Source organism: Dermacentor silvarum, chromosome 8, assembly GCF_013339745.2.
Source record: "Dermacentor silvarum isolate Dsil-2018 chromosome 8, BIME_Dsil_1.4, whole genome shotgun sequence".
NCBI classification, from domain to species: Eukaryota; Metazoa; Arthropoda; class Arachnida; order Ixodida; family Ixodidae; genus Dermacentor; species Dermacentor silvarum.
Genome location: NC_051161.1, coordinates 80,231,474 through 80,258,197, shown reverse-complemented (window position 1 = coordinate 80,258,197; position 26,724 = coordinate 80,231,474). Strand labels below are relative to the sequence as shown.

Here is a 26,724-nt window from a genome sequence, read left to right as displayed (position 1 = left end):
GATCTTTATCCGCATTGCTTCCGATCACTTCTTTATTTCTAGTGTTTCTAGCGTTTCCTCCCCTCCCTTGTCTTGAGTCAAAGTTGTACTTTCGCACTACCAGTTTATTTATGTATACCCTAAACCTCCACCCTGCCCATTTAGAGCACTGAATTTCTTTCTTTACTTTTCACCGCGATTCCAATCTACCCCAATTTTAAACTCTCTTCACATCTATACGCAGACCTGCTACACGAGCAACCACTTCGCGTTTATGCACTCACCAGCAGTATTTAAAAACAAAAATTCATTCGCACTAAAATAAAACATAAGAGGAGACGCAGAATATGTAACGTATAAAGCCGCCACTGCCAAAAATGGCAATGTCGTTAGTGGCGCTACTGTTGCCAACAAGCTCTACTGTTGCCAGTAGAGCTTATTGGCAGCAAAAAAGCTCGCTGTTCTTTTCCTCTTAAGGATTACACATTTCGTAAGCTCATTACTGGGTATTAAAAGGTTCGGCACTCTTAATGATTCTGTGGAAGCGCTGTGTGAGTGATGGTCTTCAAGATTCATAAGAGTTTTTTATTGCGATAGCAATCATATGGACACTCCAAGTGGATTTCTGCCGTCGGTGTCGCCGTCCCCGTCACCTTGAGGTTCCGCATAAAGTCCAAGGGCGACAAAATCATCGCCGCGCGCTGTGTGCTCTGTGTGCGCGTGAAAGCACGCGAGAGACGCGCGCATTTAGGGGAAGCGAACGCACGGCGGAGAGCAAAGGCGACGTCTTCCGTTGCGCGAAAGGCCGTGGGGGGAAGGGAGGGATGGAGGGGGAGCGACGTTGTGCTACGGCACCAAATGCGTTTCTTGCGACCGGGCGCAAGGGGAGCTGGAATGTCGCAAGCGAAAGGAGGAAAGGAAGAAGGCAGCGCGGGAGGGAGGGGATACGGTTTCTCTGAGATCAACTGCGTATTTGTGCTTAGCGCGGCGGCGGGAGGTCGCGCGCACCGTATCTTGAAAGCGATCTGCAACACGGCTCCTACCTTTGTATGTGATTTGCTTTGGCCACTCAGTTTCCGTTGAAGCGATAGACCGCATGAACCTTCACTCGCTGCTACTGGCGCGCTTGGTCACGCCAGCGTTTTCACGGCGGTTATGTGCAGTCCTCGAGTGGGATCTGTTCATGTTTGCTTGTGCGCGATGACACCATGTTTGTTAATTCAGTCATAAGCGAATGTGTCCAAGTCTATACAGCCGATAAAACTACTATCCTTGCTCCGTATAGCTAACTATCTATCTACTTATTTGCTATCGCAATGGATGCTTCGCCTTTCGGGCGAAACTGTGACTTTTTTGTTGTTGTATGTCATGCTTTCTGTTTCTTTGTTTCTTTGTGGCGACAGCTGCTGCTTATGCTGGTTTCCTCGTGACGAAGAATGGGCCCTTCCCGACGATGGTGCAATATAAACGGAGTCGATCTCGAACACTGCAATAAAAGGCAGTGAGTTGGTGGTCCCATCCTGACGGCACAGCCCGATATCTGTTATCGCTAATGTTTTATTGAGATTTGTAGCGGCTAGCCGATCCTAGGCAACACAGTCAAAGGCGTCGATGGGACGATCCTAATATTGCTATCGCACTGCAGTCACTCATTTGTGTAATGTGGACCTCGTTTTTTATGTGTTGCTAAGAGATTTCACGACCCTGTGTCTTTGACTAGGCAAGTGTCTCTCACACATTGTTGGAACCGGGAGGGAAAGCACCATGCAAACTCGTGAAGTTTGCATGGGGGAGCTTGAAAAGGAGGCAGTCGTGTAGTGTTGCTGGTTTATATAACACAAATAATGTTTGTATACTTCGATTCTGCATACAAGGACATTTATCAACACCTTAAGTTTAGAGGATCCTGTCTTTTCAAGGAGTGTAGACGCATGAAAGGTCACCGATTCAGATAAATATTTCACAATACTTGCAGTTGCACCTGCACCGTGAAATGAGCATTTAGGCATTGGTATGAAAGCCGTCGCTGGTATGGATATGGTAAAATACGGAGTAGTCACGATCATTCATTTTCTTCAAGGTTTGATGAAGCCAACTTGACTTATTCTCAAGTGCTGCTACAACTCAAGCATTGTCATTACGTGCAGGACATCAACATAGCATCCATCTAACATTACACTATATCTACAATGATATAACACCACATCCCCATAACATAACACATTGAACCTTAACACAAGCTCCTATACATCAAAAAATCTTAGCTGCACCGATTCCCAGAGCACGTGAGATTATCCTGATTTTTTAACCTGTTCGCCAACTTTTGTGTTTCGAGCTTGAAGAGTTTGACTAAAACCTGTCCGGTCGGGTGGAGACATGGTAAGTATAGTTCAAAATTAGGCGATGACCACAAAAATTAAAAATAAAAGACGTTTCGACTCCTGCAGGTGAACCGAAACGTCTTTCATATTTAATTTGGTGGTTTGCGTACACTCTTTAATTACTCACTTTTTCAGCTTAATAAACAAATAACTAAAACACCCTGCTTCATTTTAGCTTGACATCTGAACCTTTTAAATCTCAAGGGGGCCGTAAAATCAGACTTTTCAAGCAATAGCTCATTACGAGCTGCCTGGAAACCACCATATTGATGCACTTGCAAAGTTCGATGCCCGAATAAACGGTGATGTTGAAAGCAGGATACATAAAAGTGGCGGGGTTTTAGCTCACGGAAAATGCACTGTGGGTGATGAAAGACACCGTAGTGAGAGTTCCGATTTATTTCGACCACCTGGCGTCTTCAGCGTGTGCACCAAAAGCATGGTAAAACAGCGTCTCTCATTCCGTTCCCATCGAAATGCGGCTCTCATGGCCGAGAATAGAATCCACAACCTTTCGTTTAGCAGCACGACACCATAGCCACTGATCCACGGCATTGGGTGAAGCAGGATACATATACGTGTATCGTTTGATATTCCTTTCAGTAAACAAATTTCTTCGGCTAGTTGAATGGAACCGTTAAAGCGGCAGCAAAAAAAAAGAGTTGCTGACCGTGCAGCACTTGCAGTTAGTTTCGAACGAGGGTGTAGCACCGACAAGAATTAATGTGCCCCGTTATGTATAGCGCCTACGTGGAGAATAAACATTGCGGTTTCGAACAGAGCAGCTCTGAAATATGATAAATGTCTCTGCACGCAGGCAAATTATAATATAGGCGCCAAATCTCAAGTAGCAAAATCATAGATACCGGAGGAGATAGAGCGATGTGTTTAGTGGACAGAAGAAATGCTATGAAGAAATCCAAGAGCGTTCTCTTACAGGACAACAGACTTGATTTCGGTAGCTGATCGCACTTATTTGATCTAGCTGATCGCCCAATGTAGATGAAGATGGGACGCTAGATAAGTGAAAAAACCGTAAAAAAAGAAAGGCTACAGGGGGAACACCGTTAAAGCTGTGGAAATGCATCGTTGAGCCTTTTATTTCCTAAAATGTATACATTAAACGGTTTCCTGTCTTCTCGGTGTTTTATGAACGTTGTCAACTACGTGAAAACTGCTCCCCATGACACACTATTTTGTGGTTTCAAAATAAACCGTTGCGAGGAACTGCTGAAGTTCAGCTCTCTTTAATGCTGCATTACAAGGGTATATTATTTCTTAACACATGATCGCAGAAGAACATCAGCGGGCGCGTTCTTATTGCCTTGCAGGATTACGCTAGTACATAGTCATGTATATTTCTTTGCACACTGTACAAGCTCTACTGAAGGCGGTAGTACATTCTGCTGTCATATCTGGGATTTACGAATCTCATGACATGTTTCCAAGACCCGCTGTTTGGAGCTGGATCCATGCCCAACATGTAACACATCAAGTTGTAGACGTCCACCATTCGAATCAAGCTGGGTCCTCCGATACCTGCGTGAATGGCTGCAAACAATGCGAAAAGAAATGATGAGAGGGCACTGTATAAGTCAACATGCCATGTGGCAAAAAACATTGTAGCCAGCGCAGGGCATCATCATCATCATCATCATCATCATCATCATCATCATCATCATCATCATCATCATCATCATCAGCCTATATTTAAGTCCACTGCAGGACTAAGGCCTCTCCCTGCGATCTCCAATTACCCGTCTTGCGCTAGCGTATTCCAACTTGCGCCTGCAAATTTCCTAACTTCATAATCCCACCTGGTTTTCTGCCTTCCTCGACTGCGCTTCCCTTCTCTTGGTATCCATTGCTGTAACCCTAATGGTCCACCGGTTATCCATCCTACGCATTACATGGCCTGCCCAGCTCCATTTCTTCCGCTTAATGTCAACTAGAATATCGGCTATCCCCGTTTGTTCTCTGAGGGCATATTTAGACGAAAAAATTGTGCATCACGGACCGCTCACAAATAATAGGTCTGAAATAACGGTTGTCAGGCGTGAAGATGAGTCATGCTTAAAAAAGAAAATCGCAACAAAATCATTTGCGGCAACCCGATAAACTGTAAAGTGTACCGAAATGTTGCTATCTTCTTCAGCCAGAACCGCTGCGTGAGTGTGAAATTAAGAAAAAAGTTGTAACAAAAAGGCGCAGAAAGAAGCGCACATCCTTCAAAAGGCTACGCTGTTGATGGATTCATTACTGAATCTGCTATCACCGATCAACAAAACAGAAACTAGAGATGTAGTACTACATTTGTATCGTAGACTTCAATCAACTTTCGATATATGTTTGTTTTGCAACTGCCGCAAATATTACGAACATTTGCTAGGTTTACACCCATTCTCTACTTTACTGTGTTTAGGGTATGCCATCCGCTCTTAAATGATGACATAGAATTGGTTTTAGGTGCTAACAGGTAACGCAGATGTTAACGCTGAAGTTTGATTAGCAAACGTTTCTCTTTAGGCGTATCCTTCTGACGAGCAGAATCACCTAGAGAAATTTTTGTGGAAGTTGACGAAATGTTTTAGAAACAAGACTCAGTTATTTCTATCTTTCTCTCATTTTCTAACGTCCCGTAAACATGGTGAAAGTTTAAAAAATTGAGCACCAAGCTGCAGATGAACTGTAACCTTACCTGGTCCCCGAGCGAAAAATATGCCCCACATGTCGGGCATCATAGGGTCGTAGCCATGTACACCAGGTGGCGGGCCATGGCTCCCAGGTAGAGTCTTCCTCGGATTTTTGAACTAAATCAAATATAAGTCGGCATCAAGTTCAAGGCCACCAAATTCTGTCATACCTGTGCTTTGTGATCTGTTTTCGTAGGTGCTTAGAATTTCGCACTTTTCATTTTTGTCAATATCGAGTTCAAAAATAGGTTCGTTGAAGCGGGGTACGTGGCGTTTCTCAAAATCTGTTTTCTAACGGCGTAACAGTTTCTTTTTCGTTTCACTGTTCGGTTTTATTTCTGACAAGGTGCTGATTTGTCAAAGTTGGAATTGCGAATCTATGCATACGTTGCAGTGCAGAATTAATCATGAATCAATGGAACAAAAAAAAAAAACTGGCACAGCGTTCTGCCGAATATTACCGTTCTTGTTATTCTGTCTAGTTCTGCGCTTGAAGTCATGTTTGCTTTCTTTTCTGATTCTATAGCAAAACGTGGAGAATTTTTGTGGTTTGTCTGAAAATTTGTCAGTTACTCGTTCTTTTCTTTACTTCTTTTGCTCAATTACTGCGGATATACGTGATCAGCCCCCTAGCCTATCCCCCCTGACTACTGGAAACGTTCGGAGAATCCCACTTGATGCTGAAGAGAACTTACGATATGCCTCGATGATATTCAGAAAAAAAATTTGAGCATTCCAGCGCAACCGAAAAACACAACTCTCGGCAGTTCCTTAACAACTCTAGGAGGTTGCCCCGAAACATGAAGAAGTTGCTTTCAGAGAACGCCATTCATGTTGATGTCGGATATGCGAGATACTCCACTTCGCGAGTTTTTCAGAGGGCCCATGTGGTTCGTTCACATTCGGCGTCACATTCGGCGTCAGCACACACGTATAATCCCGTTCAGCGCGTTTAAATCAATTTCTGCAATCGCTGCCACCGAAATCTCTCGCCGCGGACCAAACAAAATGAGAGCCAGCATCCGAGTCAACCATCGCTGCCCTTCGCAAACGGCGCCGACTGCGTTCGAGCACGGCATTTACCAGTTGTCGGGCAGTGTCGACTGCCGTGACAGTGGATGCGTTAGCAGCGGCTGCGAAATTGTGAAGTTCTCAACGACAGACGCTGCGCCAAGCACGAGTAATGTTGAGAATAGGCTATATTGACGCTAAAGAACGCACAAATTCAACACGAGCACAGAAAAAGGAAAAAAAAAATGTGGGAGGCAAAACTTTGCGTGGGTGTATAAGTGCATACTTGACTGATCGCACTAGTAGTAAAATATCCCGCGCTTTCCTTGTTTTCACGGTATGTCGAGAGTTGGCCGGATGTACGGAGGTGTGAAAGGCGAGCCATGGGAAAGACACGACATTTCGGCGGCACGAGCTTCCGCACCGCTCCAGATGCCTAATGTTCCAGTGTAAACCACAGTTTCGTGCAATAATTACTAGGTGCTAGTTTTACGTGCAATAATTACTGTGGTGCTAGTTTCTACGGATGCTGTAAGCAGGGTGGTTTCAGCCAGGATGGGAATGACTGTTAGTACCTGGATTTTCCTAACCTTCGTCCTTCTGGCTTTAAACGGCTTCGTGACTTATGCAAACCGATTCTTTTCAGCAAAATTGTTGAAATTGAAATTGCTGAACGGCCGGATACCAACAGAGAACATCTAGCACAGATGACCGATGTTGAAACTATTGCGACACGCATCAATGCGTCGACAAGCGTCAAACACGCTTCAGAATTTTTTGCGGGAAAGCCAGCGCGTTGAAACGATTGGCGCGTTTCAATTGGGCCATCTTGACCTGCAGAACCACTGCAATTATAGCGATTATTCTTGTTCTCAGAGCATTATGAGCAATATTGCCTTCTGCATTGGTCAGAAGTATAGAGTGCGTTGAAATTTACGCCAATAAAGGCAAATAAAGCGCTATAAACAATTCCACAAGAACGTTAGAAGCCATAAGCATGATGACGAGACAAATCTATGTACTAACTAACCACCATACGCATGGTGGTTTTAAAGCGCAGGAACCTGTTCATAGAAGTGTGCATGATATTCAGCGGCTTCGTTATTGGACTGTCAGAAATAAGTGGTAGCAACACATAAGCAGGTGCGCACGAACATCAGCAAAAAAAAAAAAACAACAACGAAACACACATACAACAAAAAGCCTCGAACAAAGCTTCGCCTACTGCCGCCACTGGGACCAAAAGCGAGTCCCTCCAGCCATGCGCAGTTGCGAACCGGCTAACCACCACCCTATACCGGTGCCTTTGTGCCCGATTATTAACGCGACAGCGTTGAGGGCCACATGTCGCAGAAAATCAGTCGTCGGTGTTGGTGTCGGCGTAAGCGTCGGCGTCCGTGGCGGAGAAAATCCTTCCGAACCACCCCTGCCACGCAGGCCCTCCGCTTAGCGCAGGGGCCTTAGTGGAGGAAACTGAATTTCTCAAAATAAAATCTGTCAGAAAAATCGTAAAGTACGACTTAACTACCGCCTACAGACATGATAGCGTCGGAATGTAAATTGAATGTACGAGAAAACGTAATTCTGTTACGAGATAACTCAAGCACAAACACCTTTTCCAGCATTTCTACCATTCAACAGGGGCGCGCCCGGGTAGATTACTTGCAAGAATACCATCCAGACGGCGCTCGCCTCCTCGGCAGGTCAAACTTGGACTTAGCTTGCCTAATGCGTTTTGGACATCCGCGCGTCTCGGGGCAACAGAAAACAGCAATTAAAATAATAAAAGAAGATCCTAGGGCCTTCACATTTTATATAAGACGGCTTATATTGCCCCTGTAAGAATGTCTTCCCAGCAATGCATTTCTGTCTGAAAGTAAAGCCGACTTTAAGGGGATCGGTGCAAGCTTGGTCTTTGTAAGCTGGCTTTCCCACGTTGTATGTTGCAGTGAACCCTACTCATAAAGAAAAATGCGATGCGAACGGGGCCCGATAACGCTATCGCGTTCCACTCTTATAGGCAATGCTTAAGCGTCCTCCAATTTTTTTCCCACAGCATGGCGCTCTCCGCAAAAAACGATAGTTGTGGCGTCTGTGTACGTATTTATGAATCTACAACAAGCAATACCGTAGCGAACGAGAAAGAGGTTGCATTGCATCGCAACTAAGTACCTCTATAGAAAATTGCGGCGGCAGCTGTTACGGCCGTAAACGAGCTCGCTACAGTACTCGCAGGACACTGCGGAACCTTTGCATTTTGATGCGAAGTTTTTTTGGGGGGAAGCCCTCGCGTAGTTAGCTGACTCTGCTACGGCTGCTGCTGTCTTGCCACATCGATCACACACATTACAGCATTCATATAACAAATCGACTTGTGTGTAGCCCCATCTTTCTTGCCTCTACAAATGAGCTGGTGACCTGCTCTATTCTCTACGGAATCAGGCAGTAAACCCACAAATGGTGCCTAAAATTTAGCATGCTTAATTATAAATATATTCGCATTGAAGCGCATGATTTCTTTATTAAAGTGTAGCTTTGTATGCTTTCTTTTCTTTGTTAGGGTTTCGCGCGTCTGCCACCTCGGCTTCTTTCCCTTTAAATTGATTCCGAAGATGATGTAATCCGCGGTCGAGTAGATCGCGTTGATCACATGGTGGCGGTTTCCGCGTCTAGTACATTTGACGGGTGTGCACGGTGTCGTTAAGCTGCAAAATGCGTCACTGAAGTTTAATAGGTTTGTAAGACTTAATTAGCCCTTTCGTAGTTTAAGCACGTGTGCCCTCTAAATCCGATATCTTGTAACAAATTGCCCTCAGAGTAATTGCTAATTATTTCTTACTGGCATGATGTAGTGACCTTCCTGGGCAAGCAGAACTATTGGGGCGACGAGCTCGTTGTTCCTGAAATGCCATTCATCGGGAATATTATCCTTCGTGAAAACGTTGAGACCTTTAGGTTTCTTCATAAGAAGGCTCTTTAGCACCTGAAAAAAATACAAAACAAAATAGGGCGTCAAAGGGGTGCATCTGTCTAATATATTTCTAGTGATATATTTCTAGTGAATTACTACATGATCGCCTAATGATGTAGTCATTGCTGTTTGTTATGATACATGTTACAAATATCCAAGTGTCCATCCATAAAGTATACTGATTTACGCCGTTTGTTTCACACTAATTAGCATCCGCAAAAGTTATATCATAACAATATAAGAGGCAGGCACTTCTTGTTTCCCGTCCACCCACCATATCTTTCTGGACGTCCCGTTTTTTGAATTACAAAACATGTTGCAGGGCACTCGATTAAAAATAAAAAGAAGAAGACCCATGCTATGGGGAGTTCCAAAAAACCCAATAACAGGTTTTGATACTTGTGCCACACTGCAGATCAATAGTGACAGAAGGTCGGTATTTTACTGATAGGTGAAATTGGTAACTTCAGGTCCAATCCTCGGTGCTTTCTTTCTTTCTTATACAGCGCAATGCTATATCGGCTCCTTGCCACACACTTTAAAGAATTTAATGCATAACGTATTGCATCGCACGTTTTGGTGGTTCCGCTCTTACCTCGTGTTCTCTGCCAGGCTTAGGGTGCAGCATGGCAAATGGTCCTTTGTCGAGCATTATGTGTACATCTCTTTCGTTCACTAAGGCATCCATGTCAATGTGATGCGTAGACTCCGGACTTGTACGTGTCATCCCATGGTCGGACACAACCACGATATTGACCTGAGTTTCAAGGGAAATAAAGAAAGCCGCAGAATGCACGACTTATTACCTTAAGGAATGGGACAGCTGTGCATCTACAAGAACATCATTACAATATTGTCTCGATCGAGTTATCAAACGGCGGTGGTGTTAATAAAGGCTATTATAACCTAATATTCTGACAATACAAGTTCATACGTCTGATCATTTGTGCAGAAAATGTAGAAGTCTTGCTTCGGGTTTGTCGAGTGCGGCGAAAAGCATAAGCACAGTGGGAAAGCATGTCTCAATTTTCTATTTTTTATAATGCGAAGCATTCTTTGCCTCATTATTCGAACTTTGCGGTAGGTAGGTAGGTATATGTAGGTAGGTAGGTAGTTTCTGTCTCGGTTCGCTGTAATAAAAAGAAAACAACGCATGACCGATGGTGGGATCGAACCTCTACAGGGGAGCACAGCAGCCCTGTGCTCTAACCACTACGCCACGATCTTTTTTTTTCCTCTTTTTTATTGCCTTGCTTGGCAAATTACATTGAAACAAAGAACAGAAACAAAAATGGTATAAATACGTGTCTACCTTATATCGACTACCACTAGGCCACGATCGTACGAACACTTCTCTCATTCCGAAGGGAACCAGCTCTTTGAAACACTCTGCGCATGCGCCACGTGCCACTTTCTCGTCTTTATTCCTTGGGATAAGCTGTTGCTTTGGGGCTCCCTGCTAGACTGCGCTATCTGCGGGACCATCTCCCTTTTGCCAGCATTTTCTTCGTGGAAGATTACGCTACGTAGAAATGTGCGACACTGTGCCAACTTCATGATCGCCCAAGTTAATTTGGTTTTAACATTTCTTCGCCGGTGTTCAAATACCTGCGTCGTTTAAACTTACACCACATGACGTAGCCATAGCTACCTACAGTTGTATAACATGTACTTGGTAATGACGTCACAACCCGTGTTTCTTTCGCTTACGCACATTCGTCGACTAGCCATGTAGAACTCAACCATCGCCATGTCGTAAGATCACGTCGAACGGCCAGCGTAGAAATTCCTGTGCTGCCATACGATCACCATCGACATGGTCATCGTCGAGCTGTAGTCGTCGCACAGAGGTAGGTTCGTGGCCCACACTCACAACTACTCAGTTTACACAAGCAGGTTGTTTAATCTGGTAACAACTTGGGGAACGCCAAACGTTGCGGGGTAGCCAGGTACCTGTAAAACGCTTAGCATAACATCGATTCCACAGAGCGTGGAATGTGCACAATTTTATGCCATGGCGACAGTTTTTTGCATTGAGTTGCCTAAATTCACCAATTCCCCAAAAGTGCACCATTTCAAGGGGGCTTACAGTCGCTCAATGCTCCTCTTTCATTAAACAAATATTTTGCCACCGACTGGTAAGCAGGTGCCATTTACATATAATTCTTTAGAAGAATATGTTGTAAGTCATTTTTTATCTTACCAACGCTAGCAGTGAAAATGAATTATAGGCATTCGATTTGAAACGTTAGCAATGAAGTATTTTTGCGCATGCCTATTATATCGGTGCCAACGAGGCATTACCTTCATTACTAGCCCAAACTTTCAGTTTTTCGTTGCCGGCTTCATGGAATATTTGCTGGTGGTGGCGTGATTTCAACACAATTTCCCCATTAGTGCGCAACAGTAAAATTAAAATAATTCAGATAACCTGCGTGCTGCTTGAAGATATTGTTTGTGCACACAAGAATAGCAAACGTCTAAATGCACATGACTGTCACCGGCAACACACAATATTTAATTTTCTTTGCACATTTTGCTAGTTACCACACGCAGTCTCTTCAACTAGAACGAGCTCACTTTGCAACTTGAGCTACAGCTGTTCTTTCTATTTTGTTGGGGTTGGTCGTCACGTGGCACACAAAAGTAACTAAAGAAAGTGTACAGGTTCGCCTAGTGCAAGTTGTGTTGTAATGACGTGTGGAAATTTCACGTGTCAAGACGTATTACTTTACTTCTTCTAAAAGCCCTTCTCTCTGCAGGCCCATTTGCAGGTTCCACAAGTACCGATCAACTTTCCTGACTGCATCCTCAATGCCTTCGCTGTCGGGGCCATTTCTGTGACCTGCGAAATAAAAAAAAGCAAATTAAATTTGTGAGTGGTGGCATGTCTACCACCTTACACAAGGGACGAAAAAGAAACAGGATACGAGAGCAGACTAGCAACGTCGATGATTTGCCAGTCTGCACTAGTATCGTGTTTCTTTCTCGTCCCTCGTTTTATCGCGCTATTTTTCGTCAATATAGAATACGAAATCACCCAGCAATCAGTGCTTAAATTACGTTGTTTAATATTATTAGAACACTCAACCTTTTCCATTCGTTCCGGAGCTCTCTATTCCTGCCAGTAATATTTTTCCACGAGGGTTATACGCCCGCTTACAATGATGACAATTGCTTAGCTGTTTGCTTGGCTGCCGCGTATTTCGTTTCTAGTTCATAGTTTCACAGTTTTTAGGTTGGCGTATTCATAGTTTCCCATTCCCTGTGAACGTGAAATCGTGTTTATTGACTTTGGCTTTGCGCAATTTTTGGTTGCTGAAGCTTCTAATGCACGGGTGGTTTGGGTGTACGGCTTTTCATGGCGATCACATTATACGCTTCATCGCTTATGTGATCATCGAAAATAAAAAAGGAAAACGAAAAGTTGGGTTTCATAAACATTTTTCTAGTGGCTTCTGTACCTGAATATTACAGTACATTCCACCCTCACCGAAGTGAGGCAGTTTTGTGCGTCAAGTCATTGCGGGAGTGCCAACGATATTTCATGTAGTTGCACTCGCTGGAACTTTCTGAAGCGCAAGTCCAGAGCGTGCTTCTCCATGTGTAAAGATTTTCTTCTTGTCGAGCAAAAAAAAAAAACAAAAAACAAAAAAACAAGGACGTAGAAGAAGAAGGAAGACACACACAGGCGCTAACTTCATGTGTATGTCTTTGTGCTTCTTATACGTCCATGCGTGTTTTTCTTTGCGACACAAGAGGAAAATCTGCAAATATGTTACACCAACAAGCCCAAATGTCTACACTGATGTCCTTCTCCATTTGTCTCTCTTCCTCAAGATTATTCTCAAATTTTGTTCACATCATTCTGTGTGCAGATGACTTGAACTAACCGTGATTATATTTGCGAACCTCAGGGTGCAATGCGGCTCCCAAACAATAAGGCCATGGCATGATAAAAGCCGTTGTCCACAGAAAGTGCTCATTGGATGATCTGCAGCTTCTCTCAAAGACGAAACGGATGTGTCAGCTTCCTTTATATTCCTACCATTACCAATGTTCAATTGAAATCCTCAGACAGCAAAATTATGGGGCCCAGTTGAAACGCCACAGCTAACGCCATTATCCATAATATCTTCGCGGCAACAATGTTGTCGTAGATATATTTATCAAGCGGCCGCGCTCGACGTCGAGGTGTTTGATTAATTACCAGAATTCGGGCGCAGCAAGAGATGAGGACGCAGCGAAGCAACATATGCAGGTTTCTGTTGCGAATAGGACACTATCCATTTAAGATATTTAAGGCTACATACCCCTTGTGTCACCTTGGCACATCCATTAAGGGGCACTTGCCAAGAATGGGCACGTACGAAAATCGCATCCGCAGTGCCTAAGTTCTCCGCTATGCCAGCCAACAACGAGTAGCTACAGTTGTCTGTTCGGGCACGTACCTACTGACCCATGTTGTCTGCACGGCAAGACAGTCATCATCATCAGCCTGCATTTATGTCCACTGTAGACCGAAGGCCTCTCCCTCCGATCTCCAATTACCCCTGTCTTGCGCTAGCTGATTCCAACTTGCGCCTGCAAATTTCCTAACTGTATCACTCCACCTAGTTGTCTGCCGTCCTCGACTGCGCTTTCCTTCTCTTGGTATCCATTCTGTAACTCTAACGGTCCACCGGTTATCCGTCCTACGCAATTCAAGGAGTTCCCAGCTCCATTTTTTCCTCTTAATGTCAATTAGAGTATCGGCTATCCCCGTTTGCTCTGTGATCTATACCGCTCTCTTCCTGTCTCTTAACGTTAGCCCTAACATGTTTCGTTCAATCGCACCTTGTGCGGTCATTAACTTGTTCTTGAGCTTCTTCGTTAACCTCCAAGTTTCTGCCCCATATGTTAGCACCGGTAGCATGCAATGATTGTACACCTTTCCTTACAACGGCAGTGGCAAGCTCCGAGTCAGGATTTGGTGATGCCTGCCGTATGCACTCCAACACAATTTTATTCTTCTGTAAATTTCCTTCTCATGATCAGAGTCCCTTGTGAGTAATTGACCTACATAAACGTACGTCTTTAGACACTATAGAGCCTGACTGACGATCGCGAATTCTTGTTCCCCCAGCAACACAGTAGCCAGTACATACCTAGTTGGCCAAGTTTACTCTCATAGACGTCCAGAAACAGACAAGCCGGAAAGTGGGGGGAGGAGCCAATGAAATCTATCGCTTTAAAAACAATTTTCGGTGAAGCTTCCAAAAAGAGAACGTACCTTCCGCGTCGGGTCCTTCGTAGTAAAACATTGCTAAATCGAGCCTGCCCGTCTTGAAGGCGTTGACTGCTTCACCGATCCTCTGGTTCATTAGGTGGTCGATCTCGGTCGAATAGCCGCCGTATGGGGTGCAGCTCTGGGGCCGCGTGCCGTTGATGCTGACCTGGCAGCCGTCCCACCAGAACATGGCCACGGTGCGGTTGCGGCGCAGCGCGCGCGTCCACAGTGGTTCCGCACGCGTCCACCAACGTGGGTGGAAGCTCTCGGGTGAGGACATTGTGAAATAGGAGTTGGTTTTCGCGTCGTACATGTAGTTTCCCAGAATCCCGTGGTCCTCGGTGTACAGACCTAGGGGAATGTATAAACCCAGCGAGTGAATGCATCGTGCCTTGGCTGAACAATTGCTAAGATAGGAATGATTCCTCGTCTGTCAGAGAAGTATGTATTTTGGAGCTATGCTGGGGATAGGGCTTACGATCAATCGCGACGTGGCTTAGAAGCTACAGTGCTATTGAAATGAGCTTCTGATCAATAGACGCGCTTCGGAACTAACGACAACGACAGCATTCGCCTAGTACAGACATACTTCTTAAATTATAATATATGTAAATCTCCTTTCCTGAGAAATGACGGAAATTAGCTGCAAATGTAATTCAATGTAATATGTCTATGCAATATACCGTTCCCTATTCATATGCTGAAATGCAAATGCATGTTCAGGAGGATGCACACTGCGAAACATAAACAAAGAGAGCTTTGTTTTGAAAATCCTGTGCGTAGCAAAGTTCATGCGTAACGGACTCACCTGATGGCGACTAATCACAAAAGAAAGGTGCGTTTTATTGCGATAGCAATTATATGGACACTCAAAAGCAGATTTCTGCCGTACGTTTTTGTCTACCATCGCATTAAACGTTTTCAAATTTGATTATCGTTCATACAAAGTGTCCCACGTAAATTTTGCAAAATATTTAAACGTGCAAATGCCCCGTAGCTCAACAGAACCAAGACCATGTTGTTTGCCGCGACGCTTGAAGATACTCAGATTATTATTGCGATAGCAATTATACGGACACTCCAAAGAAGATTTCTGCCGTCGACGTCGCCGTCGTCGTCGCCGTCGCCGTGAAGTTCCGTATGACGTCAATGGAGATGAAATCGTCGCGGCGCGCCGCCGAACGCTGTATGTGCGAGTGAAAGGGCGCGAGGGACGCGCGCTTTCACGGGGAGGCGCTGAGCCGTGCTCCCTCAAGGGCTGCAGAAGATAGCGCCAACCTTTCCCTTTCCATCAAGAACCACTTATCATCAACCCACGGCGGAGAACAAACGCGCGTTCTGCGCCGTGCTCCCTTAAGGGCTGCAGAAGTAGGCGTCTCTTTCCTCCTTTACAATCACCATATATGTAGAGCAAACGCGCCTTCTTCCGACGCGCGAAAGACTGTGGGGGGGAGGGGGAGGGAAGGGAGGCGACGTTAAGCTGCGGCACCAAGTGCCTATTTAAATCAGAGGCTCCGGCAACAGTCACCAACGCAGCACGCATTTTGTGCGAACGCGGGCAAAACGCCGACGGCGTCGACAACAGTTCAGCGTGTTGCCGGTGCTGCTGCATGTCCAAGTTTATACCGCTGATAAAGCTACTATCATTACTCCGTATAGCTCTCCACAAATTTGCTATCGCAATTGATGCTTCGCCTTTCAGGTGAAACTGCGACAACTTTTTTTTTTGCATTCTGCACAATTGCATAATTACAGTTAATTTTCAGCTTCCTAAATATTATAATAACATGAAAAGTGTCAATGCGAAAATTGTAGAGCAACATGAGAAAAAAAAAACACGAATCTCCACGAAGTTAATCATGACGAGTGGACGAAACACTGGGGATCGTTCTTAACGTAAAGCACCCGTGACATTGCCCACTCGCGCATGTAAATGAGTGACAACGCGTGCGCACAGTATATACAATGTTTTATTTGTCATTACTTGTATGTCGTGTTGAGTTCTGGATTTTGTTTTCCCTTCATTATCACTGCTTTGTGGTCCGTGAAATGTAGAGCCAATAGTTCTTCGATTGGATCTAGCCTGAAGTTGGCAAGAACAAGGTCTATGCACGTTCCCCGGGCGGTTGTTGGTTGTTTCCAGTCATACGAAATGCATCGTAGAGCGTATCGAGACATCATATACTGCACAAGCGAGTCGCTGTGCGTGATGCCTACGTTGAAGTCTCCGACAGGTACGAAGGGGTTGTTCTTGCACTTTGTTTCGTATTCGCGCATGGCTAGATCAATGTACTTTTCTACGTTGCCTCGGGAGAGTTTCGGGGCCAAGTACACTGTCATGACGACGGTTCCGTCGGATAGTTTTATTGCAGCGTGTTCGCCATCCTGAGATGGGCTCGTTATTGGTAGGTAGAGATCCACCGCGGTCTCTGGCAATTTCAGGTACATCCCAACACCACCCGCAGAACGCTGTTTTTTCTGTGCAGACGACGGGGAAGAATCCATTGGTGTGCGGTCTCGCGTTCCACGTTTCGGTAAAGCAATTTAAGGACGTCTGCTTTCGTTAGTATGGGATCTTGTTCGACGTCTTTTGCGTGGGCATTGAGAGAGCGCGCCGCGGAGAGAAAAGAAGCGGGGGTCGGGTTGTGAGCTAAGAGCTGGCGAGGAGGAGACCGCCTGCGCATGCGCCGCGCCGCGTATTACTATTTGCGCCCCCGTACAGCGCTCGACCGCTGGCGCCACGCTGCGCCGCTCGCGCGTACCGCGTTTTTAGGTGGTTGCTTTCGCCGAGAGCGCTCGAACGCAATCATATGGCTCGCATGCTTGCCGCCTGTACAAGTGTGGCTGTATGGCCGAGTGGTTGCGGCGCTTGCTTCTGGATTATGTGTACGCGGGTTCGAATCCTGGGAGGCGTTGGCTTGTTTTCTTTTTCTTTTTTTAAATCTTAATATCACGCTTTCCCTTTTGTTTTCCTCTCTGTTTGCCAGCGCGGTCGTTTGAACCCCGGCGCCACGGCGGAAGCCGTGGTGCCGGGCGCCGACGCGAAGCGGCGGTCGTTGGGGTGTTGCGGAGCGCAGCGTAGCAACACCCCAAATAAAAAAATACTGCTCCAGTCAGGTAGACTGCTCCCTCCCTGATAGTGAGATTATATTTGGATCATCAAAACAGTGATGCGTTTATTTAGGAATACCACCGATCCCCTAACAGCAGGCTAGTCACCCCCAACTAGTGTCTAGTACACTCTACCCCAACCCAGCGTGTTCTCCGTCAACGCCTCCTCCGTTCCAACGGCGGCAGCTAGAAACGTGGTACGCCCGAGCGGCGCAGCGCGGCGCCAGCGGTCGAGTGCTGTACGGGGGCGCAAATAGAAATACGCCGCCGCGCCGCCCTCCTCCGCCATCCTGGTTCCTATGGCTACGGCGCGGCCAACGTTGGACATGAGCACGGACAACCTGGACGGATTTTGGAAAAGCCTCAACTCTAAGGTGCTTCGCCACTAAAACTTCTGATACAGCTTTCTGTGGCTCAATACACGCTACATAGCAGTGTTTTACCGAGCGTGAAAGAAGCCCGCGAATACGCAAAGTGCCTCAAGCGGCCAGTCGCGCGCCAATTTTGCGTGTATTCGCGGGCTTCCTGCCACGCTTTTTTTTCTGTCACGGGGCATATTCCTTTGTAACATGCGCCTCATTTATATTAAATGTATATTTTGTATCTTGTGCACTCGTTTTGTGAGGCTGAGAAACATTGTGATTAACGGCATTATGACAATCTGGAAGGCTTGAATGAGAAAGTTTCTACAAAGGCCCTAATTAACCTACAAAGATAAAAAAATTATTTCTTCACCTACAACATGCTTGTTACTTCGACGAAATATAGATAGCGCGCCTCGTGTCGTTCAGCTAAGAGAGCGGGGAGAAATAACTACGTGTCTTGTATAGCGCATAAGAAGTGAAAGAAATGATTATTCAATGATTGGCTTCAAAGTACATAATTAACCTACAGATTTCAGACTTTCAGTACACGTCACCAATAAGCGGCCCTCATTTTCTCAACGTATGAAACCTGTGGCACTCTTGGTCAATTCAGCAAAGCGGAGAAACATTTGAAGCATTTCATATAACGCCTGCAAAGGTGTCGGAAACGAGGGTTTAGCAATTTTTTCTTAATCCCTAATTGACAGACACCTACAAGTTCACCTGAGTATTACCCTTAACATTCCCCATTCGTTGTCGAAATATAAACTCGTTGAGAAATTTAACATTATCTGAAAACCGTGAGAACTCTCATATAACGTTTTGGAACGGTTCTACTCACATTAACTGGTTATAGTGTGAAATGTGGCCCGAACCCGAAGGAAGTGTATTCGAACATAGCGTCTCGAAGCTGTGGCTTTCACGAGGGAAGAAAGCAATAAAATGGCTGGCGCACGCGACAGGCATCTTAGCGACTTCGGCACATCAATAGTACGTGTGCGATCGTTGCCGAAAAGTGGGGGGAAACAAAAGCGCTGCAAGACAGAGGTTCGATCCGACCATTGTACACGCATTTCCTCATAGCATTACAGGTCGACTACACGCGCTTTGGAGCCATCTAATCGAAAATGTGAGGTGTGTTGAACGCACAAGATCGCGTCACAGTGTGCATGAAATCGCAAAAGAGAAACAAAAAATACAAACGTTACTTTTATATATGAGAGTGCGCAAGTTGCACCGCGACTCAAGCACGCTCAGCTGTCGAGACATCACAATCGAAGCATGCTGTCGCCTAGTTAGGGAGCTAGCGGGCTAATTTTATGGCTTACATTTTATTGCGGTAGCAATTATATAGACACTCAAAAGCAGATTTCTGCCGTCGGCGTCGCCGTCGCCGTCGCCGTGAGGTTCTGTATGACGTCAATGGAGATGAAATCGTCGCCGCGCGCCGCCGAACGCTGTATGTGCGAGTGAAAGGGCGCGAGGGACGCGCGCTTTCACGGGGAGTGAACGCACGGCGGAGAACAAACGCGCGTTCTGCGCTGTGCTTCCTTAAGGGCTGCAGAAGTAGGCGTCTCTTTCCTCCTCTACAATCACCATATATGTAGAGTAAACGTACCTTCTTCCGACGCGCGAAAGGCTGTGGGGGAGGGGCAGGGAAGGGAGGCGACGTTTAGCTGCGGCACCAAGTGCCTATTTATATCAGAGGCTCCGGCAACAGTCACCAACGCCGCACGCATTTTGAGCGAACGCGGGCAAAACGCCGGAGGCGTCGACAACAGTTCTGCGTGTTGCCGGTGCTGCTGCATGTCCAAGTTTATACAGCTGATAAAGCTGTTATCATTACTCCATATAGCTCTCTTCAAATTTGCTATCGCAATTGATGCTTCGCCTTTCAGGTGAAACTGCGACAACTTTTTTTTTCAGACAAATGTATTGCGCGTCTCAGGATTCCCCGCCGTGATTGCTTAATGGATATGGTGCTGGGCTGCTAAGCACGAGGTCGCGACGTCAAATCTCTGCCACGGCGGCCGCGTTTAGATGGGGCGCAAACAGCCGTGTAGTGAGATTTAGGTGCACTTTAAAGAAGCCAAGGGGATCCAACTTCTTCCGGAGTCTCCCACTACGGCGTTCCTCATAATCAGATCGTGGTTATGGCACGGTAACACTCCATAATTTCATTTTTGCGTGCATCTGGAGGCATTTTGAACCTCCGCGGGTTGGTCGTGCATACACCATTGATACCTTCACACTGCACGATGACCGTGACTACGCCAACGCACCTGTAACGTTCCTACAATTGCTATCGCAATATTATTGCAACTGAAAATTTGAAAGCGACCGTTGGTAGTTGAATGTCCACATAACAGGAATTCTTAGGGAAGAGTTATGAAGAGCACGATGGCGCGGCACAAGGCTCCGTCGTGCCCGCCAGCATTTTCGTCACTACTCGCAGAATCCAGCGGCCATAGCCTAAGAGCAAGCGTCCAAGTAGCTGCTTCTAACTCTGAACCGTAAAGTTACGTTTCTTGAAAGAAATTTTGGCTAAACACTATTTTAGCGAATCATAAGGCAGTAAATAATTGTTCTCATCAATATCCAGTCTCACTCCGTACGGTGCGATATCTCTATATGCCCATGATAAAATTAGCAAATAAAACTATATTAAGTCAAGTTGCTTGTTGCCCACCTTGCCACAGGCATTTTCGCGAAAGCAACTGCCAATGTATTTCTTAGGCAAAACAACAAAGTTTCACTATAACAATGCTGTCGTTTCATGACCTATTCATACAAATTTCTATTTCAAAACCCTATCGGTCTCAGAAAAATGTGCATAGATAAAAAGCACCAACATCACATAATACGAAACCAAACTAACTTTTAGGAAACCCTAATGAAGCAAAGTAGGGCAGACCAGCCCTGCAGTTTTCCAGCTGTAAATGTTTCTAAAGCTTACATATGAAAGCAAACCATAGTGACCCGTGCGGGTGCATGATTGCTGTAGGAATCGTAATACTTTGAAGGAAATCCTACAGTAAGGAAAGAAACAACCAAATTATCTGAAGCATAACTGCGAGTCGGCCTAGTTGGAACAGATTCATTTTCTTAAAATTTTTGCGCAAACAAACAGGGACGAATAAAAAGGAGAACACAAGGACGAGCGCTTAAAGCACTCGTCCTTGTGTTCTCCTTTTTCTTTGTCCCTGTTTGTTTGGGCAAAAATTTTAAGAAAACCAACTTATGCTCATAATTCTGAGTGTCGGCAATGCTAACTTCAAAATTTGCCGACTTTTCGCAGCAGATAAAGATTACTCGCACTGATATTTCACCATTGTTCATGTGTCGCATCACGCAAAGGACCAAACTAACTTATAGGAAACCTTTATGAAGCAAAGTAGGGCAGGCCAGCCCTGCAGTTTTCCAGCTGTAAATGTTTTTAAAGCTTACATATATTAAAGCAAACCATAGTGACCCTTGCGGGTGCATGATTGCTGTAGGAATCGTAATACTTTGAAGGAAATCCTGCATTAAGGAAAGAAACAACCAAATTATGCTCATAATTGTGAGTGTCGGCAATGCTAACTTCAAAATTTGCCGACTTTTCGCAGCAGATAAAGATTATTCGCACTGATATTTCACCATTGTTCATGTGTCGCATCACGCAAAGGTTAGGCTGCGGGGCTGTTCCCTAATGAATATAGCCTGCCTTGGGTGGCATAAAATAACCTTCAAATATTCTGTGGATATATGTGTGCGCCATTACGATTGTGAATTAAGTAGTCTTAAGAACCACATGCTGGTTACAGCACGTTGAGTTTTTGGCAGGACAGAACCTGCGTTTCCTTGCCAAAAACTGCAACGGGATTTTTTTTATTTTCCCCTGCATATATTCGTTCAAATTCACGTAATATAAAGCTTTCTGACTATTATGAAAGGTTCTCAACCAACAAGGTTTAAGCTTTATTGAGATTCCGCAGCATAACTTGAAGTAGTTCGAAAACGATAGAAATATTAAGGTTTAGCTCAGCTCGACTGATATATTATCTTCCGATGTCGCAGCGGTTGTATGTATCCTGTGTCAAAAAAAAAAGATTACCCAGAATTGAGGGGAAATTTTGATATTACTTTACGCATCAAATTTAATACAGAAAACATCCAAGAAGCTGTAACGAACTACGCCGCAAATTTATTGTTTTTACCGATGAGGGAAATGAGCGCAACAAAAGACAACAAGCACTGAAAGAGAAGACGAAGACTTCGAGTGTGTCTTGTCTTTTGCTGCGCTAATTTCTTTTATGAGGTAATGCAAGACATACTAATCCAATAATCATGCTTCTATTGTTGTTCTTTAGCCTCGCCAAGTCTGTCCGCTTAAACATTGTAGCAATTTTCGCAATATGGAGGTCGCTATAATAAGTTTCATGAGGCTGTAAAATACTCTATTTTGCACGACAGTGAGCTCAAACTCCACCTGCGATGATAAAGCCGCAACTGAAGGCTGTGTACTAATTCTGACCACCTGATCTGCACCAACATACCTGTCACGAGAGTTTGAAATGACAGCTGTGAAAACATATTTTGTGCAGTTATCTTGCCATCTGCGTTCGTGTCGTCATGTCTAATTTCCATAAAAATTCGCCAAAGGGAATTTGTCCCCACAAGCGTTTCGTTTTACTTCTTAAGAGTAAAGGTGTTTACCCTGGAACAGACCAGCGCCGTTAAGGGCATATGCATGTTTTCTGTGTACGCAATAACTCCTCATTGCCACCCCAGCACAGCTTTGTGGTCTTTTTTTAAAGATCATGAAATCGAAGCACAGCTATTATCTGGTGGTACCATACGGTAATAGCGAAAAGCTAGTAACCCATCGTAAACTGACAAACTATGAGCTAAGCTAAAAAATCCCGAAAACTTCAGTTCGCATTCGAGGTCGAAAGCAACAAAATAAATGGCTTCGTCTTATTTATAATTTATGAGCGACTCTAGCGCCACTTTTTCCGCTAGTGAGTTGATGCCGAATACTATGCTTTACCTTCCCGAAGTAACATGGTTAACGCAAATTTTCATGTGTTTAGTCCTGTTTGAGTAGTGCTTTAGTTCAGAGCATTCTTTTTAATTTGTTTATGCCGTTTTTAATGTTTAATCACTGATTGTGCCACTTCTTTCAGACAGCCTAGTTTCATGCGGTGTCAATGAAGCACAGAGCTAATAGCCGCCCATTCTTAGTGTGATGGCCTCTATTTGCGCTGTGCTAACAAGACATCGTACAGTGATCCTTGTTTGACAAGTGTTTGTTGTCATCACTTTCTTTCCACTAGCTTGAGTGCAATATACTGTATATGGCTTCATTGCTAAGGCTACGTACACGAGGTTCTGACACGTAAATACAAAACGCATACTCACCCTACGCGAGGTCGGTGTCCACTTCATGTCTAAGTGCAAGTGTCCGTTTGTGCGCCACTATTAGCAGTGCGGCCGTAAATAATAGTCATGTGCAAATTAGCCATTGTTCGACACACCCCTAAACAATAGTTGAATAATGCATGATGACACGTCCCACCTTGGAAAATAAGAATCCTTAATTGTCCGGCCTATATTTATCGCAAAATATTGGCTTATTTACGACAAATTCTTTCGACAAAAATGTTTACTTATTTTCGCTGCAGCAGTTAGCTATAACATATTTCGCAGTATAGGGTGCTAATGTGCAAGGATAATTAGCAAGTTGAGTGAAAAGGCCTCACCATTGGAACTTATGTAGTTCTTACTTGCGATCGATCAGTCAAACTGCATGTTGTAGTGGTCAAGGCATCGTAATAATATTGACAGGTCCTAGGCGTTAGCATGCACGTACGGCACACGAATAATTAGTCTACCTAGAATAATTTTCAGGCGGCTACGACATAAGCGCCGTGACCTATAACCCCGTCCTGCTCACGTAAGACAGCCACTGGTGTACGAATTTTTCAAACACTCACCCGTGGCCAGGGAGTACCAGTTCGGATAGGACACAGAAGGAAAGACGGGCAACAGACGTTCAGCCCGAACGCCTAGCTTCTCCAACAAGCGGAAGCCCGGGTAGTCGGCTCTGTCCACGTAGTCCCATCGAAGGCCATCAGCAAGGAACACAATGAGCTTCTTGCGGAAGACGGGTTGGAACGAACCGCTTGGTTTACTTCTCTCCAAAGACCTCAGTTCATTTCCATGGGTAACTGGCTGTCCGCCATGCCTCGACAAAATGAAGCACAAGCTGACGACAAGAAATCCCCAACACTCGAGTCTAGTGGCAGAGAACAAGGCCATACCTTAAAACGTGTAAATATCCTTCTCATGCACAAGTAAAGTTTGTCGAAAGCGCAAGCAGAGTTATGCTGACCGCTGTTGGCACGCCTGACTGTGAACAGGAGCGAAGGTCACTTAGGACGTGTGCAACCTTGCGTACCGTACAATGAAGGCTGCTGTCATCTGGGCATCGACTCTCTGCATCCACATTCACGGCTTGTCTGGTATTTTGCGGATGATCTGCGTCACCGAGAAGCAAAACATCACGAAAATTGTTAGCGGAAGTTGTTGCAAAACGTGCGTTTTTCTGCTGGAAGCCGGGATAAACATTCTCGAGTAAGATCACTTGCTTACTCTCGCCGATTCGATTACCGTGGAAAAACAAACACCCGAAAGCAATTTCGCAGTCGAGCAATAAGCCGCATACAGTGACCTTCGTGCTATGTTTCTATAGAATGTGTTTACGTTATCATGTTTCACTGCGTCAGGCGAGAAACTTGAAACAAGGGGGCACCGAAGAGTTCGTTGGCTGTTGCTATAGGAGCCGAGAGCAGTTGCCTCAGAGGGTGAGCGCGAAAGCACAACAACGCAACTATCGTTCCTTACTTGACCTGTTGAACTTTTTGAGCTACTTTAGTACCAAACATACATGGGGATGTAATGGTACGCTAAGGGGTATGTGCTCGTAATTTGTTCAGATATTCTGCCCGAGGATAAAAAACTTTGGAGCCATGTTCTTGTTTATGGTTTTATGTTAGGTACCGGGTCTTACGATTTCGCGTTGCAACATCAAATCAAAGTTCCAACGACATATTCGTGCTTTATAATTTCCGATATACTTAAGCTATATTGAGAATACCTTACGACCTATAAAATTCTAGTAAGTAGTCTGGAATTCACTGCACCAAAAATTATTACAGCGAATCTGTTTATGGATGGGCTTCCGTGCATTTTTCTTCAGCGCGAGCAAGAATGTGCGCCGATCCTGGTGATTGTGCAGGAAGGGTCCAAGCGCAATGGCACATACTCTTGTGGACTCTAGTTGGTGGGCTGCGGCACCTGTAACGCGGCCTTGAACTACCCTTGTCACACCTGGGACCCAAAGAGGTCCCAGGATCATGGGTAACAAAATATTTTATTCACATGTTCATAAAAAACAGGAAGGGTAAGAAACAACTAAATGAGGGCACGAAGGCAGGGAATAGTCAGTAAGAGTACATATATGGGGTCGAGAGTCCACAGATGGGTCAAGGTCAAAAAAGGGCCAAGCAGGGCCCAACAATGATGGACGTCGTCAGCAGATGACAGCCGAGGTAGCAATCTGGGCCGGCAGCTACCGGTGAGCCACATGTTTGTGGTATATCTCTCGATACGCGATGATCACTTCGCTCACAACCAGCTTCTTAATTTAAGGTAGGAGTGGGTACATAGCTTCCGCATGATAGCATGATTTTTGGAGTCCCACGAGCCCACAGCACCAACGATGATGGCGTCGACCGTCACACGTTGATACCGCTGTGCAAGATGGAGGCGTACGGGCTCGTACTTTGTGGTCTTGGCGGTGCAGGCTTCTGAGAAGGCGTCGGGTCGGTTGTCAAAAGGAAAACAGCCGTCAAGGACGATCGCCTCCTCGCTACGCGCCATGGCGAGGTCCGAGCAGAGATTTGTGCTGCCGACCGGTCGATTCTTGTGCGTGATGGTAAATCGGTTCCGGTACGCAGTGCGGAGGCGAGCCATGATGTTGTTTTGGCGAGCCGTGTGCATTGCGCTCTTCGACATGCAATGACAGAGTACGTGGGGTAAGGTCTCCCGCGCATGCCTACAAATTCTGCATCGCTGATCACGGCCGGTCATCGACATGCCGGCTCCGTTAAAAGGTAATGGGTTGAGCCTGGCATTGTGGGTGAACCGCCAGTCCGAAAACCGGGTAAAGGACCCGGAGTGCATTAAATGGGAACTGGCGGGGTCGCTGGCCACGAACTGTAACACCTTGCCTTGATTTGGTTTTTGTGGAGGGCTGTATCCCTGGCAGTGGATTGAATGGCGCGAAGCGTCCGGATAACCTTCCTGCGGTGGGTCGGGGTGAGTGTTTTGTCACCTCAGGTTATCGGTACGCCATCGGGGTCCAGCTGCCACAGGACATCCAAGCGGCGGGGCGCCTTTCGTGCCTTTGTCCAGTTGGAGCGTAGCTGCGATGCCGGTGCCCGGAAGTCACCCTTGTTACGTTCGGCGACCAGCGGGAGGCTGAAAAGCCGTCCCGCCGGGAAAAGATCAGCGGCGCCACCATGTATCTACACCTTACAAAGAGTACGTATCTCGACACTATAGGAAGAGGAGACTCTTGGAAAAGTAGACGCGTTCTCACGGCCACTCGACAGACCAGCTGGCCCATTCCAGGAACAGAGGCGTCAGTTCAAGTCAGGTGCGAAGCCACCTGTCCACGAGTGTCCCCTCCTTTATGTGGGGAAGTGAGCAGTGTGTGCCCGAGGTCACTTCTCCGAATGTGGTCGGGCAACGAAGGCGCCGGGAGATTATGCGCAGCCTCGACCTCTACGCAGACCATCGGTGACTTTCGATGCTCCGATTGGAGGATGGTGGGACCGCAGCTTGGACAGAGAGGTTTTAAGGGAGACTTTGGGGGCCATCGAGTGTGCTCTCCCAT

At 45.7% G+C, this 26,724-nt stretch overlaps 1 protein-coding gene across 1 annotated transcript in view; it reads right to left on the bottom strand.

The window, feature by feature from the left end:
- LOC125947679 (glycerophosphocholine choline phosphodiesterase ENPP6-like) overlaps positions 1 to 25,799 on the bottom strand; it is a 73,233-nt gene extending 47,434 nt beyond the window's left edge. Inside the window, exons 1-6 of the mRNA XM_049672896.1 lie at positions 25,599 to 25,799; positions 23,759 to 23,996; positions 14,308 to 14,655; positions 11,771 to 11,880; positions 9,631 to 9,792; positions 8,904 to 9,047 (exon numbers count right to left, since the gene is read on the bottom strand). Of these exons, the coding sequence (XP_049528853.1) occupies positions 8,904 to 9,047; positions 9,631 to 9,792; positions 11,771 to 11,880; positions 14,308 to 14,655; positions 23,759 to 23,996; positions 25,599 to 25,799 (1,203 nt within the window). The remainder of the gene's footprint in view (positions 1 to 8,903; positions 9,048 to 9,630; positions 9,793 to 11,770; positions 11,881 to 14,307; positions 14,656 to 23,758; positions 23,997 to 25,598) is intronic.
- Between the last annotated feature and the right edge of the window lie 925 nt (positions 25,800 to 26,724).